The sequence below is a fragment of the Aphelocoma coerulescens genome, chromosome 22 (assembly GCF_041296385.1).
Source record: "Aphelocoma coerulescens isolate FSJ_1873_10779 chromosome 22, UR_Acoe_1.0, whole genome shotgun sequence".
Lineage (NCBI taxonomy): Eukaryota > Metazoa > Chordata > Aves > Passeriformes > Corvidae > Aphelocoma > Aphelocoma coerulescens.
Genome location: NC_091035.1, coordinates 103879 through 120382, shown reverse-complemented (window position 1 = coordinate 120382; position 16504 = coordinate 103879). Strand labels below are relative to the sequence as shown.

The window sequence follows — 16504 nt, the reverse complement described above, 5'->3', positions numbered from 1 at the left end:
TCTGGATTGTCAGTGCACGTGGCTGGCTCATGTCCAGCTTCACATCCACCAGGACCTCAAAATCCTTCTCTACAAAGCTGCTTTCCATCCATCCATCCATCCATCCATCCATCCATCCATCCATCCATCCATCCATCCATCCATGCTGGGACTGGGGATTGCCCCAGCTCTTGCATTTGGCGTTGTTGAACTTGACGAAGTTCACATAGTCCCTCTCTTCCCGCCTGTCCAAGTATGTGGGTCCAAGTATGTCCTGTATGGCATCTTGTCCCTCCAGCATGTCACTGCAACACTCAGTGGTGTCACCTGGCTGAGGGTGCCCATCATTCCACTGTCCATGTCATCAATGGAGGAATTAAACCCTACTGATCCCAGTAGAGAGCCTTGAGAGACACTGCTCCTTACTGTTCTCCACTTGTACATTAAACTCACAGGTCTGCTTGAGGGGAAGGTCAGCTCAGAGGGAAAGTCAGCTCAGAGAGCTGCTGAGTCTGCTGGTTCCTCAGGAGCCAGGTATGTTCCAGCCATATCCTGGCTTCAGAGGATGCAGAGCCCAATGTGATCCAAGAGCAAGTCTTTCCTGGCAGCGCCAGCCATCATCCAGGGGAAGCAGTCAAGGCTCCATTTTTCCTGCTTCCCCGGGGTGAGTTGCCACAAGCCAAGCAGTGTGTCCTAGTGTGGCTCACCGTGGTGGGAAGCATTCAGGCATAGCTAGTCCATAGGCATTGGCTGGAAGGAACCTCAGCATGGGTCTGAGCAAGCCCTTAAGCTTAATCTCTGTTCCTTTGGGGCTTTCATATTAAAATACCTGTCATTGTGGCTGCTGGTGTTGATTTGCTTCCCAGGAATGCATGAATTCATAGGAAATAATGATTATAAATAAATCTGGGGACAAGATACAATGGTGGCAGCTGCCAGCTCATGCTGAGGTTGTGTCTTGGGGTAGAACCCCAGACTCAGGTGGCTAGAGCTTAGCAAAGGACTGTTTTTTATCTTGCTGTAAGTATTATTTATACTGAGTAGATTTCCTCCTGGTATTCTTATCTTGGAAAACCTCATCTGGTCAATCCTAACTATAACTGGGTGAACTTAGCTTGCAAATAGTGTTCAGGAAGTGGGGAAGGAGCTGCGGTGGTGCAGAACACAGAACTCCAGCTGGGCCTGAGGTTGGGTGTTGCCTGCTTGTGGCAGAAAAAGCCAATTTCTAAGCAGATCCTGCTGGCTTTTTTTTGCTTTGAAAGAGTATGTGACACTTGACAGGGCACTTAATAACAGGAGTGGTTTTGAAACTTGGAAACAATCCTGTTTCCTCTTTCTGAACAGTGAAGTCCTTTAAAGGTCAGCTTTTGTGGTGTGATCACTGCTGCCAACAGTTTCAGTGACAGTGCTGTGATTCAAAGGAGTTGGATGGTTAGTCTCAGAAATTGATCCTTCTTCTCAATTGCCTTTTGTTTAGCAACTGGTTTGGTTCTGGTTTGGAAGCCCTCTTTGGATTAAGCAGTGTGATCTTTGGGAAAATTGTCAGAGGGAGAAAACCTGCCCAGGGCTACTCAGTCGGAGGAGTGGTGGGGCTGGAGCCACCAAATTCCCCTTTCTCTTGTCCTTTCTATTTAAAAAACAAAGTAATCTCATCCTGATCTTTCACTGCAGCTGGTCTGGCATGGTAAGTGTGTAAAACAAGGACAAGATGACTACAGGAACTCAGTATGACCTTGAAAATAGAAAGAAAGAAATAGTACCTTAGCATGCTGAAATCTGGGTGGTGTGTGGAAGGCTGTGTGTGTCTGTCCGCCTGTCTTTCTCCCTGTGGAAGGCTGTCTGTCTTTCTCCCCATGGAAGGCAGCTGTCTCTGCCTCATGCCAAGGGGAACTGATGGAAATCCTCCTCCAGCCCAGGAAGAGCCAGGCAAGCCCCCTGCAAGGGAGCTGGGCTTGAAGTGCTCCCATCTTCCTTTTCCCCACTTTGTCTGATTTTCCCTGCTGACCCAAAGGACAAGTGTTTCCAAGGCCTTTTTTGTAACCCAGGTGAGATGGAGGCACTTGGGTCACCTAACCTAGCCGGGCAGGCAGCGCTGGTGCTGTCTGCTTGCCCACTGCTCCAGTGTGCCGGTGCTCCCGCCCACACCGAGCACGCTCCAGAAGAGACGGCCGTGCATGCCTGCCTCGCCACCGTCTTCGCTGTCCTCCTCGTGAGCTGCCTGCTTATTAACACCCCAGTCCTCCTCCTCTGTGCAAAGGCAGCACCCTTGCCTTCTTGGGTTGACCTTGAAATCCTCCCAGTAGCACGAGCAGAGCAAACCCTGTGGAGCAGGTGGTGGTGGGAGGCAGCTCCCTGCTCTGCAGAGGGTCCCACTCCCTGTGATGCAGCTTGGCACGATGCTTTTGGTCGTGGCAGATGAAGATGCTAGGCCACCCCCTCTCCCATCAAGGTGTGAGAGGAGATCTCAAACCATGCAGCTCAACTGCTCCCCAGTGTCAGATGCCCCCCTTCCCCTCCTGCTCCTCCCTCCTCTCATCAGACTTCCCACCAAGATTTCTCTTCTGCCTAGCGTGTAGTCATCCTCCATCCTTGCCCTTTTGCTTCTGATGGATTTTGACTGTATTTTAAATACTGTATTTTTTTGACTTGTGCTTTCCATGACTAGTTTTCACAGTTCCAGGGTTTTTTTACTAACTTTGACTGCGTCTCTCTATCTTCTTCCTTTCTGCACCCCCTCCCTCCCTGCCCCCCCAGACCTCGCAGTGTTCAAGGAGCGGCTGAGAGTGTTAACAGTAGGAGGTATGCAATTAATGAGCCCTTAACCCTCTGGAGTGCAGGACTCTCTTTGAATAGGTTATTCTGGGCATGAACTGAGCTGGTAAAGTGGACCCCTCCCATCTCCCACCCCTCCTGAGTTTTGCGACATGTTTTATTTTTAATTTCTACTCAAAGTCTTGATGTAGGTGTGTGGTTAGTGACACTTTGCCTTGTAGAAATCCTCATTTTGAGCCTTGCTGGCCTTTTCTATACCATGTTTGCATGCCTGGCTTGCTAGAGTACATGTTTTGTTGTGAATATTAATTTTACAAGGCCTCAATCTCCCTCATTGGTTCAAGGCTCCTAAAAATCCAATCTGTCTTCTCCTGGTTTTCTCGCAGGGAAAATTTGGCAGCTCGTCCCTTGTCTTCCTCCATCCAATGGTGTTGCTGCCTATAAATACCGAGTGTTGTTAGAGCTGGCAGGCTGCAGCAAAGCAGAAGCAAAGATGCTTAGATGTCCTAAAACTCCCTGTAAAATCTGATACTCCCTAAAGTGTGCCAGGGTGTCTTCAAAGCATCACAGCAGAACAAGCCAAAACCTTGTGCTGCAGGTCTGCAAGCTTCAGCAAATTACTGAGGATTCCCTGAAACCCTTCAACAGGCAGTTTGTGTGGGATGCTCCCTGCTGCCTCTCTCCTGGATTTGTGTTTGCATGGCAACCAAAGAGAAGCCCCAGAGGCATGGGGCCAAACTCAACTCCTGCCTGGTTCAATGTTCCTAGGCATAGCTCCAGAGCAGAGCTTCTGGGGCCTGGCTTTGTTCCCTCTCCTGGGACTCTGGTGTCCAGGAGGGTGGTGTGAGCAGCAGAGGGGATGGACAGCAGTGGCAGCCAGGAATGTATCCACCACAGGCTGACTGGAGTGTTCCCAGTCTCTGGAATTGCCCCTCAAGGCTGCACAGGGATGAGCCATGACCAGCCCCATCATCATGGAATCACAGACTGACTTAGGCTGGAAGGGGCCTTTCATACCATCCAGTCCACTAGACCAGGTTGCTCCAAGCCTGGCATTGAACACTTCCAGGGACTGGGCTGTCTACTGCTCACTGTCTATTCCTGACCAGACAGCAAGGGACAGACTTTTAAGATGAAGTTCAGGGAAGGGGCCAGCACAGGAGGGGCCAGTTTTTGCCTCCCATTCCATGAGGAAGGTGGGTTACACTGCCCTGCAGTGTTTAGATGACGTTCCCCATCCCCTCTCTAAAAGAACCCCCAGATGGGATCCTGGGCTGGTTTGGAGGAAGCACCTTGGGACCAGGCCTTGTTTGGGAGCGTGGGAGGGATGAGCAGGAGACCAAGAGAGGTGCCAGGGCTATAGACCCACTCCTTCATCCAAGCTCCTGCTTCAGAAGGGTCCTCAGACTCCCCAGTTCCTGGCCCTGCTTCTGCCTTTCTGCATCGGTTCAGCAAGGTCAGCACTGTCCCTCCTCCTCTATGCCTCAGTTTTCCCAAAGACAACCATGAATTTCAGTGGGTAGTGAGGCACTTCTGATGGCTTTGGGGTACAGTGGGACTCACCTGCAGCCCTAAATCCCAACCTCCAGCTCGAGGCCTGCTTGGCCCCTCTCCAGGCCCAGCCCAGCTCCCCATAGCCCCCATACCATGAGTACAAGCTGCCTCCAAACCTTCAGCTGCCAGCACCAAAGGGAGGAGGTTTGCTGAGCAGAGCTAGGCAAAAGCTCTAATTAAAAAGCTGTTGATTGGGGTGAAAGGGTACCTGGGCAGCCAAACCCCTGAGTGGCTGCTGACCGCCCTGCTCCCAGGCTGAGCTACTCAGGAGAGTCTGTCAGAGCCCTGTTGCCTTTTCTCTTCTTTGCTTCTCTGTCTCTCCCTCCTTGGGGTTTTGTCTGTTTGATTGTGTGTGTTTTAACTGTTTCCTTCTCTGTGTTGACTCCATTTTTAATTCTCACCATGTGCCAATACCTCCAGTGTGCTCAGTGACTCCTCAATTCCTGTTTCTTTTCTCTCCCCTCTGTTACAATTTGTGGTGTATTTTTTGTGTTCTTGGGGCTCCAAACTCCCTGACTCATCATGGATTTTAATCGCCTGTTTCCATGCATATACATTGCTTTGTGGTTAATTTCCTGCGGTGCCTTCGGTAATAACTCATTGTTCTCTGCTTAATGTCTTTTTGTTTAATTATGGCTTGGTTTTTATCCCTATAAACCTCCTTCATGCTTTTTTTTTTTTTTATGCTGCTATTTTTTGTCCCTTCCCCACCTCTCCCAAATGCACCTGACGGCATCCCCGGCCCTCTTCCTTCCCTCTTTCTCGTGCTTGTCCCACCCATGACAAATCCTGCAGGCTTTTACGGTCTGGATGAATCTGACCTCGACAAAGTTTTCCACTTGCCCACAACCACTTTCATCGGTGGAAATGAATCGGCTCTTCCACTCCGGGAAATCATCCGTCGGCTGGAGGTGAGGAGGGCAGGGGTCTGGCATAGACCTCTGTGCAGCCAGGGGCAGGGGCAGAGCGGTTGTCTTTGGAAAGTCCTGGGTCAACCTGCACATTGTAAGATTTTCAGTTTGGGAACTGCTTCACAGCACTCGCTCCACTCACAAGAGCCACCTTGAGTAACCTGCTCAGCTCTGATGGCCTCCAGCTTTCTGCTGCATTGCAGCAATGCACTTGGTTTGCCCAGGGTGTAGCAAACCCCAGGCAACTGGATATTGCCTTTTTTGAAACCTCTCCAGCTATGCTTTGCAGTTTGAAGCAGCAGCTGGTGCTGGCAGAGCACAGGAGTGGCTGGAGGCCAGTGGTCCCCTCTCCAGGCACTGCAGCAGTGTTACTATCCAGCATGGGGGTCCATCAGAGGGTCTTGGTGCAGTTGAGACCCCTGGGGCTGGGGCTCCCAGCTCATGCAGGCAGTTCCCCTCTTCTGCCTAATTTCATCCCCTCCTGTGCTTGGACTGATTGCAGGCAGCTCTCAGGCACGCTGCAGGCTGCTCAGATGGTCTCTGCTGAGACTAGTTGACCTTGGAAGAAACAAAACAGTGCCAACAACTTAGTTCAGCTGCAGGAATGGGCTCCCCATGTGTTGCGGGAGGAACTTCTTCTGATTCTCCCCTGCCCTGTGATGTGGGATTTTGGACTGCTCACAGGTGATGCCACCAAGAGGGAAAATCTCCTCTGAGGTGGATGTAAAGGACCTGAAGGGCTGATTGTGGGCCCCTCAGGGAAGGGGAATTAAACAGCTTGATGCTGGGTCTTGTGCACAGTCCGAGCTGCCCTGCGGCATCCCTTTTCCTGGGGATGCAACTCAAACAAGCCTCCTAAAGCAGGGCTGTTGCAGGGCTGGCAGCTGGGGTCCCCCTCCAGCTGCCAGGCATGAGGGTTGGTGTCTCTGCTGGCACAGAAGAGCTTTTTGGATTAAAGGGTAAAGGGGGGAATGAAGAGCCCCTGGCCCTGTGACCCAGTGGGGTGCTGCAAGTGCCTGTCCTTTGGGGGTTTGAGGTGCTGAAGCCCTGGCTGTTGTCTGATGGCCCCCCATTTCCCGTTGGGGCAGATGGCATACTGCCAGCACATTGGTGTGGAGTTCATGTTCATCAATGACCTGGAGCAGTGCCAGTGGATCCGGCAGAAGTTTGAGACCCCAGGCATCATGCAGTTCACCAATGAAGAGAAGCGCACGCTGCTGGCCAGGCTGGTCCGCTCTACCAGGTACCCTGTGGGGGGCTTCACCTTCTCCATATCTTCCCCAGGAGGTTTGCTCCCATCCGGAGTGATGCAGTCACCAGCTGAGTCACATCTTGACAACATCTGTTGCCATCAGCTTAATGAGAAGATTGACGCCAGTGAGCTGCCAGCCTGGCAGGCTCAGGTGCTGGCAAACAGCCTGCAAATGTGGATGATCCTGAAAGAAAAGGTCTAAAAATAAGGATAAGTGCAGCACGGTGTTAGAGTGGGGGGAAATGGCCAGCTGAGTTCTGTGGGAAGACACTGAAGTGACTGCTGTGTGCTGCATGGTACCAGCTTGAGCATCAGTCAGTGCTGTGGCTCCCTTGGTGCAGTTCCCATCCCTTCTCTGGTTTCTGCCCTCGGCTGCAGCCCTGGCACTGATCCCTCCCTTTGCCTGCTAGGTTTGAGGAGTTCCTCCATCGGAAATGGTCTTCGGAGAAGCGTTTTGGTCTGGAGGGATGTGAAGTGCTGATCCCAGCCTTAAAGACCATTATTGATAAGTCAAGTGAGAAGGGAGTGGATTATGTGATCATGGGGATGCCCCACAGGTAACCTTGCCTCAAGCCATGGTGCTGCTTGGTGTAGGGAGGAGGTGGGGAGATACTGCCAGAGTTTGGTACTGGTGGGCACACTGGTTTCTGCCATCACCTAACTGGTCTTGGTTGGTGATGAACCTCAGCTGGAGAGCTCAGACCTTGGCTGCTCTCTGCTCATCAGAGTCTTTCCAGCTTGTTTGTAAATTCATCTGGAGAGGGGTGGTGGCTTGAGGGCAGAGCTGGAATCATCGTGGAATCCCAACACCTGCCCACTCTGGGGCATCTCAGCAAGTATGTAGGATGTGGTGTTGGCCAAACCATCCCTGTGTTGAGGGATCTTCAGGCTCCTTCTGGGAAGCCTCCATCTCTGGCTCACCCCACAGCCATTGCAGGAGTTGTGGGCCATCGCAGTGGGGGTTGTAGATCACTGTCAGCACTCAATGGCCATCAGCAGCAGTCTTTCTTTTGCAGGGGACGCCTGAATGTTCTTGCCAACGTGATCAGGAAAGAGCTGGAGCAGATCTTCTGCCAGTTCGACTCCAAGCTGGAGGCTGCTGATGAGGTGAGCTTCTCCCCTGCCTGCAGCGGGTTCCTGCTGCCTGTCCCTGAGCAGTGCCCAAGGGCTGTGACTGGATTGTGCCACTGCTTCTGGTGTCACTCAGCGGTACTGGTGTTCCAAGGATTTCCACATTGCAAGCACACCTGGGTGATGGGAGTCTTTGTAGAGGTGCCAGTGCCGGTCGGTCTGTCCTTGCCCGTCCTGGGGGTGACATGTGCCCTGGCTGCTGCTGGTGTCTCCAGCACAGGCTGGGCTGTTGGCAGCTCTCCAGGGCATGAAGCAGCCTTGGGGTGGATGCTGAGAGGAGCGGAAGGTGGCCAGGAGCAGAAGTTAATTTGTGCCCCTGGTCCCCATCTGGGGTTCTAAAGCAACTCCAAAAGCTCTGTTGCTGCAATAAACTCATGCTCCAAAGCTTCAGCATCATAAGCTGGGATGATTTGGATTTTGGGAAGCTGGGCTGGGCTGGCTTGATCCTGTCATGACCTTCAGTGGGATTTCAAGGTGAGAAAGCAGCGGCCTGTGGCCTCGAGGTGCCCTGATGGGGTACCTGGCAGCGTACTGGGAATGGTGCCATGGATGGTCGTGCTGCCACAGTGTGGGTAGAGCTCAGGCAAGTGTTACCTGTTATTCAGGGTCTTTGCTGAACCCACCACACTTGCTTCATTCCCCGCACCTTCAGCTGTATTTAGATGGGCTGGATGCATGTAAGTTGGTGGTGGTTTGGCACCTGGAACAGGCTTTCCTGGGTGCCAGTTCAGCTCCTGCAGTGAGTGCCTGCTGTGTTGTGACAATACCTCCAAAAAATGCCCCCCTCTTCCAGCCTTGGGGTCAGCACTCCTCTGTCTCCTTGCACATCCCAAAAGCCACTCGTGCTCCTGGGGGTGACTCTCTTCTCCCCTCCACCAGGGCTCCGGTGATGTGAAGTACCACCTGGGAATGTACCACCGGCGGATTAACCGTGTCACTGACAGGAACATCACCCTTTCCTTGGTGGCAAATCCGTCTCACTTGGAAGCAGCTGATCCTGTTGTTCAAGGCAAGACTAAGGCAGAGCAATTTTACTGTGGGGACACGGAGGGGAAGAAGGTGAGTGCTGCTCAGATACGTGTAGGGAATGGATTTTGATGGAGACAGGCTGGTGGAAAAGTGAAGTAACTTGTCTGCTTTTTGTCTGATGTGCCCCTTCCTCTGCTGTCTCCCTGACTTTGCTTCCCCATCCTTCTCCTCTGTCTTTGGAGATAACTTTGGGAGGGGCTTGCCCACCCTAGGCTCCCATTGCTGCTTTCTTCATCTCTGAACTGACTTAAGCTGGGCTGTGTGCACAGCAAATGCACAACCCCTTATTGGAAGACAGGGACATGAGGGGCACTCCAAGGCAATCCAAGCACCACACCTTGGAGGGCTTGGCAGCAGGATCTCAATGTGACTAGAGATAACCATTCCTGGGACTGGGAAAGCTGGAGCTGGCAACAGGAGGCAGCTCTCCACATCCCAGTGGGAAGGGACTGTGGGGAGCTGTTTGCTGTGTGATTCATTGCAGACCTGTCTCCAACCCCAAGAAGTGGAAGAGTGAGATCCAAAGTGCTTCCCTCCCTCCTACACCCCAAGGGCTGGATGTAAATAGACAGATCTTGTCCTCGCCTGGCAGGCGGTGTCCTCAGCCAGCCCTGGGATGGTGACAAAATAACGTCAGTGGCTCTGAAGCTCCTGGGCCTGCTCCTGCCCATGGGGCTTCTGGGCTGAAAGTGTGAGGGAACAGGGCTTTCTTCTCTTCTTCCCCCAGTGAGAAAAAAGCTTTGCTTTGCAATGTATGTATCTGGGAATGGGACTTGCTGCCCAGCTGGGACATACCAGGTGTTGTTTTGCTGTCTTCTCAGGGTGCCCCAAGGGCACTGCCCTTGCTGGGGTGGGGCTGGTGTCCACAGCCTCTGCCCAGGGGTGTGTCAGCCATGGGTGACTCCATTCCCGTCCCCTGGGAAAGAATTGGATGTGTTGATGAGCTGCTCTATGTCCTTTCCAGGATGCTGAAAGCTCATGGGGAGGAGAGCTGGGCCCCTTCCTGGTTGGTGTCCTGCTCGCTGTCCCTGATGACTGCCGTGGCTTCCTCTCTCCCAGGTGATGTCCATCCTCCTGCATGGAGATGCTGCATTTGCAGGGCAGGGCATTGTATATGAGACATTTCACCTGAGCGACCTTCCCTCCTACACCACCCACGGCACTGTCCATGTTGTGGTCAACAACCAGGTGAGGAGCAAATCCCCTTTGCCTTTGGGCTTCTGGCACAGCTGTCTCTGCAGGCTCTGGGCCAGGGAGTAGCTGGAACCAGCAGCAGCTGTTTTCCTGCCAGTGGTCCCGGCAGGAGCCCTAACCTGCGGTCAGCAGAGGGTACTTCTCACCCAGCTGCTCAATGGCAGCAGCTTTTGAGCCCAGTCTGGCGCAGAGGTGATAGAACCTAATGCTCAGTGTGCGAGGTCTGACAGGGCTGATCCTGTCTGCCACCACGGAAACTGAAGGCATTTTGCTGGTACCAGCCTGTCCCCACAGGTGCAACAGGTACCAGGATGTGCCACTGTGTCCAGACACAGGAGACAGGCAGGTTGTGCATCCACAGCCCAGCTGCAGCAGCTGAGCTGCCCTTGGAGCTGTGTGGACAGTTTCCTGGGCCAGCAAAGCGCAGCTGCATCACGCCAAGCCAGCCATGACATCAGTGTCCAAAGAAGGAGCTGCTTAACAAAGCCGTGTCCCAAATCCAGTTGGTAACACTGTGCTCATCCTGTTTCCCCTCACCTGCTACAGATTGGCTTCACAACAGACCCGCGGATGGCCCGCTCCTCCCCGTACCCGACCGACGTAGCCCGTGTGGTCAATGCGCCGATCTTCCATGTCAATGCAGACGACCCTGAAGCCGTTGTCTATGTGTGCAATGTGGCAGCAGAATGGCGAAGCACCTTCCACAAGGACGTGGTGGTGGATTTGGTAAGGAATGTGGCACAAGTCCCTGAAGCTGGGGTGTGCTCGAGTCCCTCCTGGGCTGTTTGGGACCCTCCCTCATATGATCCAGGTAGCTCCCGAGTGCTTTTGGTCACAGGCAGCTGTATTCAAAGGCTCTTTCTTTTCCTGGCAGGTTTGTTACAGGCGCAATGGGCACAATGAGATGGATGAGCCCATGTTCACGCAACCCCTGATGTACAAACAGATCCGGAAACAGAAGCCAGTGTTGCAAAAATACGCAGAGCTGCTGATTTCCCAGGGGGTGGTAAATCAGCCGGAGTACGAGGTACCATCTGTGGGGCCTGAAAGGAAAGCTGCAGGTGGCATCTCCACGGGAAACTACTTAGGTGGTTCAGACCTGGGTGTGAGCCATGTGAAGGGCCCACCTGGGCCCACAGGAAACATGCGCTTGTGCTTTGTAACCTAAAGGTGGCAGAGCTGTGCTGGGGCTGGGCGAGCGCTGCAGACCTGGCAGTGATGGAGTTCAGAGCCAAGGCTCACCCTTGAACTGTGCCAGCTCTGAAAAGTGCAGGAACATTTAGTTCAAGGATTGCCTGTGATCACTGTGGAACAGGCCATGTGGCTCTGGGCCACTGCAGCACAGGCACGTCCCAGCGTTCAGGATTCCTGTGGCCACGGATATCTGGGGCAGATCCTGTCCCGGTTCTGCTGCTCGTGCAGCTTGCGACGCAGACGCTCCGCCAGCCCTGCTTGCCCTGGCACCACCTTTCAGCATCAGTAGGGTTGAAAACAAGATGTCAGCTCTGAGTGTAGCAGAGCTGTCCCTTGGGGTACAGGGGTCCCAGCTGTGGCTGTGCTCTCTGAAGCTGAACTGCACAGCTCTGGGACTCCCCTGCTGTGGGGACCATCTCTGCCCTCCAGCACCCTTGCAAGCTTACACCGAGGTCCTCAGGCTCAACGCCCTTGTTTGGAAATCCCCCGTTAATGTTTTTCTGCCTCCTGGTTCTGCCTTTCAGGAGGAAATTGCCAAGTACGATAAGATTTGTGAGGAGGCTCATGCCAGATCCAAGGATGAGAAAATACTGCACATCAAGCATTGGCTGGACTCACCTTGGCCGGGTAAGGCACTAGCAGCGATTTGGAGGCCATAGCAAAGCACCTGACCTCTCTAGAGCCATGGCAGAGATTTTCTAGTAAACCACCCCAGAGGGGAGGTTGGTGGTGCTCTCCCCATTCCTGGTGTCCCCACCTTTGCTTGAAGGGTGTCCATGACCTGAGGTCTTCCCATGGATCTGACACATCTCCTGCACCATGATGTCTCTCCTCTGACAGGTTTCTTCACTTTGGATGGACAGCCCCGGAGCATGACCTGCCCTTCCACTGGCCTCAATGAAGAGGACCTGACACACATTGGTCAAGTGGCCAGCTCAGTGCCAGTGGAGGATTTCACTATCCATGGAGGTAGGAGCTTGTGGAAGCTGTACCAGACGGGGCATTTGTTTCGGAGAGATGTGAGATAGGGCTGGGATGTGGCTTGGAAGGAAGGAACGTATTGGGTTGCTTCAATATGTGTGGGCAGCAGGTCAAGGGTGGGGATCCTTCCCCTCTACGCTGCACTCCTGAGACCCTGCCTGGACCACATGTCCAGCTCTGGGGACCCCAGAACAAGCAAAACCTGGACCTGTTAGAGCAGGTCCAGAGGGATACCTTGAGAATGATACCAGTGCTGGAGTCCCTCTGCGGGAACTCCAAGAGAGCTGACAGTGTCTAGCCGGGAGGAAAGAAGGCTCCAGGGAGACCTGAGAGACCCTTCCAGTGCCGAAAGGAGCTTCCAGAGAGGTGGAGAGGCACTTTGCACCAGGGCATGGAGTGACAGGACAAGGGAGAATGGCTTCCCACTGGCAGAGGGCAGCGTTAGATGGGATACTGGGAAGGAATTCTTCCCCGTGAGAGTGGTGAGGCCCTGGCACAGGTTTCCCGGAGAAGTTGTGGCTGGAAGTGTTCAAGGCCAGGTTGGACAGGGCTTGGAGCAACCTGGTCTAGTGGAAGATGTCCCTTCTAGTGGAAGAAACCCCTGTGGCAGGGGTTGGGCTGGATGATCTTTAGGGTTCCTTCTCACCCAGACTCCTGAGTCTATGAGAACTTGTTCACGAGAGAGGTGTGGGTAAGGGAAGCTCTTCTTTGGAGCTGATCTTTCCCTGCAGTCCTTATTCCTCATCTGTGGTTCATCCCTCCAGCAGAGGTGAATCCATTCTTCTGCCCATGCCACTTGCAGTCTGTCAGTCCGTGGGCTGGTTGTGGAACAAACCTGGTGTCACTGGAGCTCTGTCCCATGCTGGCTATGAAATGGCTCCTGTCCCAGCAGGTTTGAGCCGTATTCTGAAAACCCGTGGGGAGATGGTGAAGAACCGGACGGTCGACTGGGCCCTGGCAGAGTACATGGCATTTGGCTCCCTGCTCAAAGAGGGCATCCACATCCGCCTGAGTGGCCAGGACGTTGAGAGGGGGACATTTAGGTAAAGCCCTGCTTTTGGAGGCTTTAAAGGCAATTCCAGTCCTTCTGGAAGGGATCCACAGGCTAATGACGAAGTAACTCTTCTCCCTTCTCCAGCCATCGCCACCATGTCCTGCATGATCAGAACGTGGACAAGAGGACCTGTATCCCCATGAACCACCTCTGGCCCAACCAGGCTCCGTACACTGTCTGCAACAGCTCCCTGTCAGAGTACGGTGTCTTGGGTGAGTGAGTGGGTCTGTGCTCACTGCCCAGGGTCAGGCTGCTCTGGAAGGGTAACCCAACCCTCTCACTGCTCTTCCATTTCTCAGGATTTGAGCTGGGCTTTGCCATGGCCAGTCCCAACGCCCTGGTGCTTTGGGAAGCCCAGTTTGGGGATTTCCACAACACTGCTCAGTGCATCATCGACCAGTTCATCTGTCCCGGGCAGGCCAAGTGGGTCAGGCAGAATGGCATTGTGCTGCTGCTTCCCCATGGCATGGAGGGCATGGTAAGGACTCCCCTGCTCACCCTGGAGGCAGAGCCCTGGACAGCAGTGGCATGGCAGTGCTCATGACATGGCAGTGCCTGACGTCGGGTTCTCATGCCTGACTTGGCCCGCAATGACCATCCCCCTGCTTGGTCCTTGTAGGGTCCCGAGCACTCCTCTGCCCGCCCAGAGCGATTCCTGCAGATGTGCAATGATGATCCCGATGTCTTCCCTGTGAGTGGTGGCCCCTGTTTGTGGTGCTCAGCCTGGCCCTCCTGTGCCCTGGATTGGGCTGGGTGGAGGGCAGCAACACCCGTGTGGGCTTAGCACAGTGGGAGCCGATGGCAGGAGGCATGGGATGCCTTGGGCTCACGTGCCAGGAGGGTTCGGGGAAAGGGCCTGCCTCTGGTGCCCCGGCTGCACCTCCACCAAACCTGGGGCTGTGGAATAGTCTGAGGTGGCCCTGAAAGTGGCATGGGAGGGCATTGCTGGCCACCCCCATGGCCAGACCAAGGTGGAGGGCACAGCCCTGGAGCCTCTCCCAGGTCTCTCTGAGTCTCTGTGTGCTCTGGAGAGGGAGGGAAGGGAAGGAGGAAGGAAGGAAAGGGAGGGAGGGAGGGAGGGAGGGCTGGGGACCACTCCTTTCCCTGCTGCTGGAGCCACGAGGCCAAGAGGTACCATGTGTTCCGTGAAATCCCCTCACGGAATCTGTGCTGGCCGAGACAGAAGCTGGATGACTTCGATGTGCGTCAGCTCTATGAGTGCAACTGGATTGTCGTGAACTGCTCCACTCCAGCCAACTTCTTCCATGTCCTCCGGCGCCAGATCCTCCTGCCTTTCCGCAAACCGGTCAGTACCAGCAGCTCCGTGCCCAGCTTGGTGCCCAGGCAGGGCGCTGTGTCCCTGGCAGACTGGGATGGGGCTGGGGGCTGCTTGTTCGTGCACCTCAAACACAGGCAGTAGGCCTCTGCCTGGCCAAGGACCTCATGGTGCTCAGGACTGGCTTGGCACTCGATGTGCAGCTGCTGGCTCATGTGGGCTGCAGGGGCTGTGATCCCTTCCCAAACTCGGTGGGGAGGTCAGGGCTGTTGGAGCCAACAGACACTGATACATAACCTAATTCAGCCACTTCCAGTCAGCTACAGCCATGGGACAGGCAGGTCCCTGGTAGCCCCTCCGCCTCTTCCCCAGGGGACACCCTGACTGGGAGGGTTGGTGCTGTCAGGAATGGGTGCCCAATCTGGCAGAGTACCGCAGCTGAGTGAGAAGCAAATCTCTGGCAGCTGCTCCCTTGCCCAGGCAGGACTGGGGGGTGGGGGGGCAGGCAGGTGGCTGCTCCAGCAGTGGTTTGCAGGGGTGGTGTTTCTGGCAGGGCTGACCACCTTGCTCTGCCTCTTATCCCCCACTCCAGCTGATAATCTTCACTCCAAAGTCGCTGTTGCGCCACCCTGAAGCCCGCTCCAGCTTCGACGACATGCTGCCAGGTACAAGTAGCACAGAGCTGCCTGTGTTCCCCCCACACCGCTTTGCAGGGTGAAGGGCAGGAGCCTGTGGCCTTGGGTAAAGTCCGCCTGGCATAAGCCTCCCCATGCTGGAGAGTGGCCGAGTGAGGCCAGGGCCATCTCCTTGGCACATGGGAGCCCCCCATCATCAGGGCCGAGCCTGGCACCCTCGGGAAACGTGGCTCAGTGGAGCTTCCTCCATTGGCAGCCACTTGCTGCTGGGATTTGGCAGCCCCAAGTGGCATGTGATGGTTTGTAGTGGGAGTTGCACCTGTACCCAGGTCAGCTGACTCAGCCTCAGAGGCCTGACAATGCGTCTGGGGGTCCCGGAAGGGGCTGGCATGGGATGTGGGTGCAGTGGCTGCTGGCACAGTGCTGTAAACTGCTGTGGCTCAGGGTGCCGTTCTCTTCCTTGGCAGGCACCCACTTCCTCCGTGTCATCCCTGACAGTGGCCCTGCAGCCCAGAACCCTGAGCAGGTGAAGCGGGTGCTGTTCTGCACTGGCAAGGTGTACTATGACCTGACCCGTGAACGCAAGGCCCGGCAGATGGAGGCCGATGTGGCCATCACCAGGGTGGAGCAGGTGAGCAGGGTCCTGCCACTGCCATGCCTGTGGGCTGGGGGTTCTGCAGCCCCTGAGACGCTGCCCTGTGTCCCCTGTGATGCTGCCCCATATACCCTGTGACAGCACTCTGTGTCCCCCGCAGCTCTCCCCATTCCCCTTCGACCTCCTCCAGCGGGAAGCCCAGAAATACCCAGCTGCTGAGCTGGTGTGGTGCCAGGAGGAGCACAAGAACCAGGGCTACTATGACTATGTCAAACCCCGGCTCCGCACCACCATCAACCGTGCCAAGCCTGTCTGGTAAGGATGCAGGGGATGGCTGTGAGGCTGGGAGGGAGTTCGTCGATACAGACCCTTCTCACAGCCCACCTTCTCCCCGGCAGGTATGCAGGGCGGGAGCCAGCAGCTGCCCCTGCCACCGGCAATAAGAAAACTCACCTGACAGAGCTGCAGCGGCTCCTCGACATGGCCTTCAACCTCGATGCCTTCAAGGACCTGGCCTGAGCGCTGACGAGGCGCAGCATGCTCCTCCATCTGTCTGTCCGTCTCTGTCCTTCACTCGCCTTCCCCCCTCAACTACAGACCTTGTCAACCCCACACTGGTGCCTGGAGTCCTTGTCTGCCTCGTATCAGGGCGGCGCTGGTGCAGCCACCCTGGGAGCAAGAGGGGCTGGGGCCTGCCTGCTGCCTTGGTGGGTGAGACCCATGGCTCCCCAGACCCCTGGATGGACTGGTCCCCAAGACTCTTCTATGGGGGTGTCCAGGGCAATGAGTCAGGTTCCTCCCAGCTCCTCCCAGTCTTGGACTTGCCCCTGCACAGCCACTGCCTGCCTCTCTTGGAGGAGGGAGATAGGGCGTCTGCATGCCCTGAGGGCCCAGATAGGTGTGAGAGTGCTGTGCCCTTCTCAGTTTTACCTGTCCTGGGGGAGCAC

The 16504-nt window shown here is 55.0% G+C and overlaps 1 protein-coding gene across 2 annotated transcripts in view; it reads left to right on the top strand.

Annotated features, from left to right (window-relative positions):
- OGDH (oxoglutarate dehydrogenase) overlaps positions 1-16169 on the top strand; it is a 32320-nt gene extending 16151 nt beyond the window's left edge. For both annotated transcript variants that reach the window (XM_069035516.1, XM_069035517.1), the window contains exons 5-23: positions 5101-5216; positions 6305-6459; positions 6879-7025; positions 7485-7575; positions 8479-8658; positions 9688-9816; positions 10369-10548; positions 10697-10849; positions 11541-11643; positions 11857-11985; positions 12890-13040; positions 13136-13263; positions 13351-13529; positions 13671-13742; positions 14235-14357; positions 14920-14992; positions 15430-15593; positions 15718-15872; positions 15956-16169. In XM_069035516.1, coding sequence (XP_068891617.1) covers positions 5101-5216; positions 6305-6459; positions 6879-7025; positions 7485-7575; positions 8479-8658; positions 9688-9816; positions 10369-10548; positions 10697-10849; positions 11541-11643; positions 11857-11985; positions 12890-13040; positions 13136-13263; positions 13351-13529; positions 13671-13742; positions 14235-14357; positions 14920-14992; positions 15430-15593; positions 15718-15872; positions 15956-16076 — 2549 coding nt within the window. In that variant the 3' untranslated portion in view covers positions 16077-16169. The remainder of the gene's footprint in view (positions 1-5100; positions 5217-6304; positions 6460-6878; positions 7026-7484; positions 7576-8478; positions 8659-9687; positions 9817-10368; positions 10549-10696; positions 10850-11540; positions 11644-11856; positions 11986-12889; positions 13041-13135; positions 13264-13350; positions 13530-13670; positions 13743-14234; positions 14358-14919; positions 14993-15429; positions 15594-15717; positions 15873-15955) is intronic.
- The last annotated feature ends 335 nt before the right edge of the window (positions 16170-16504 follow it).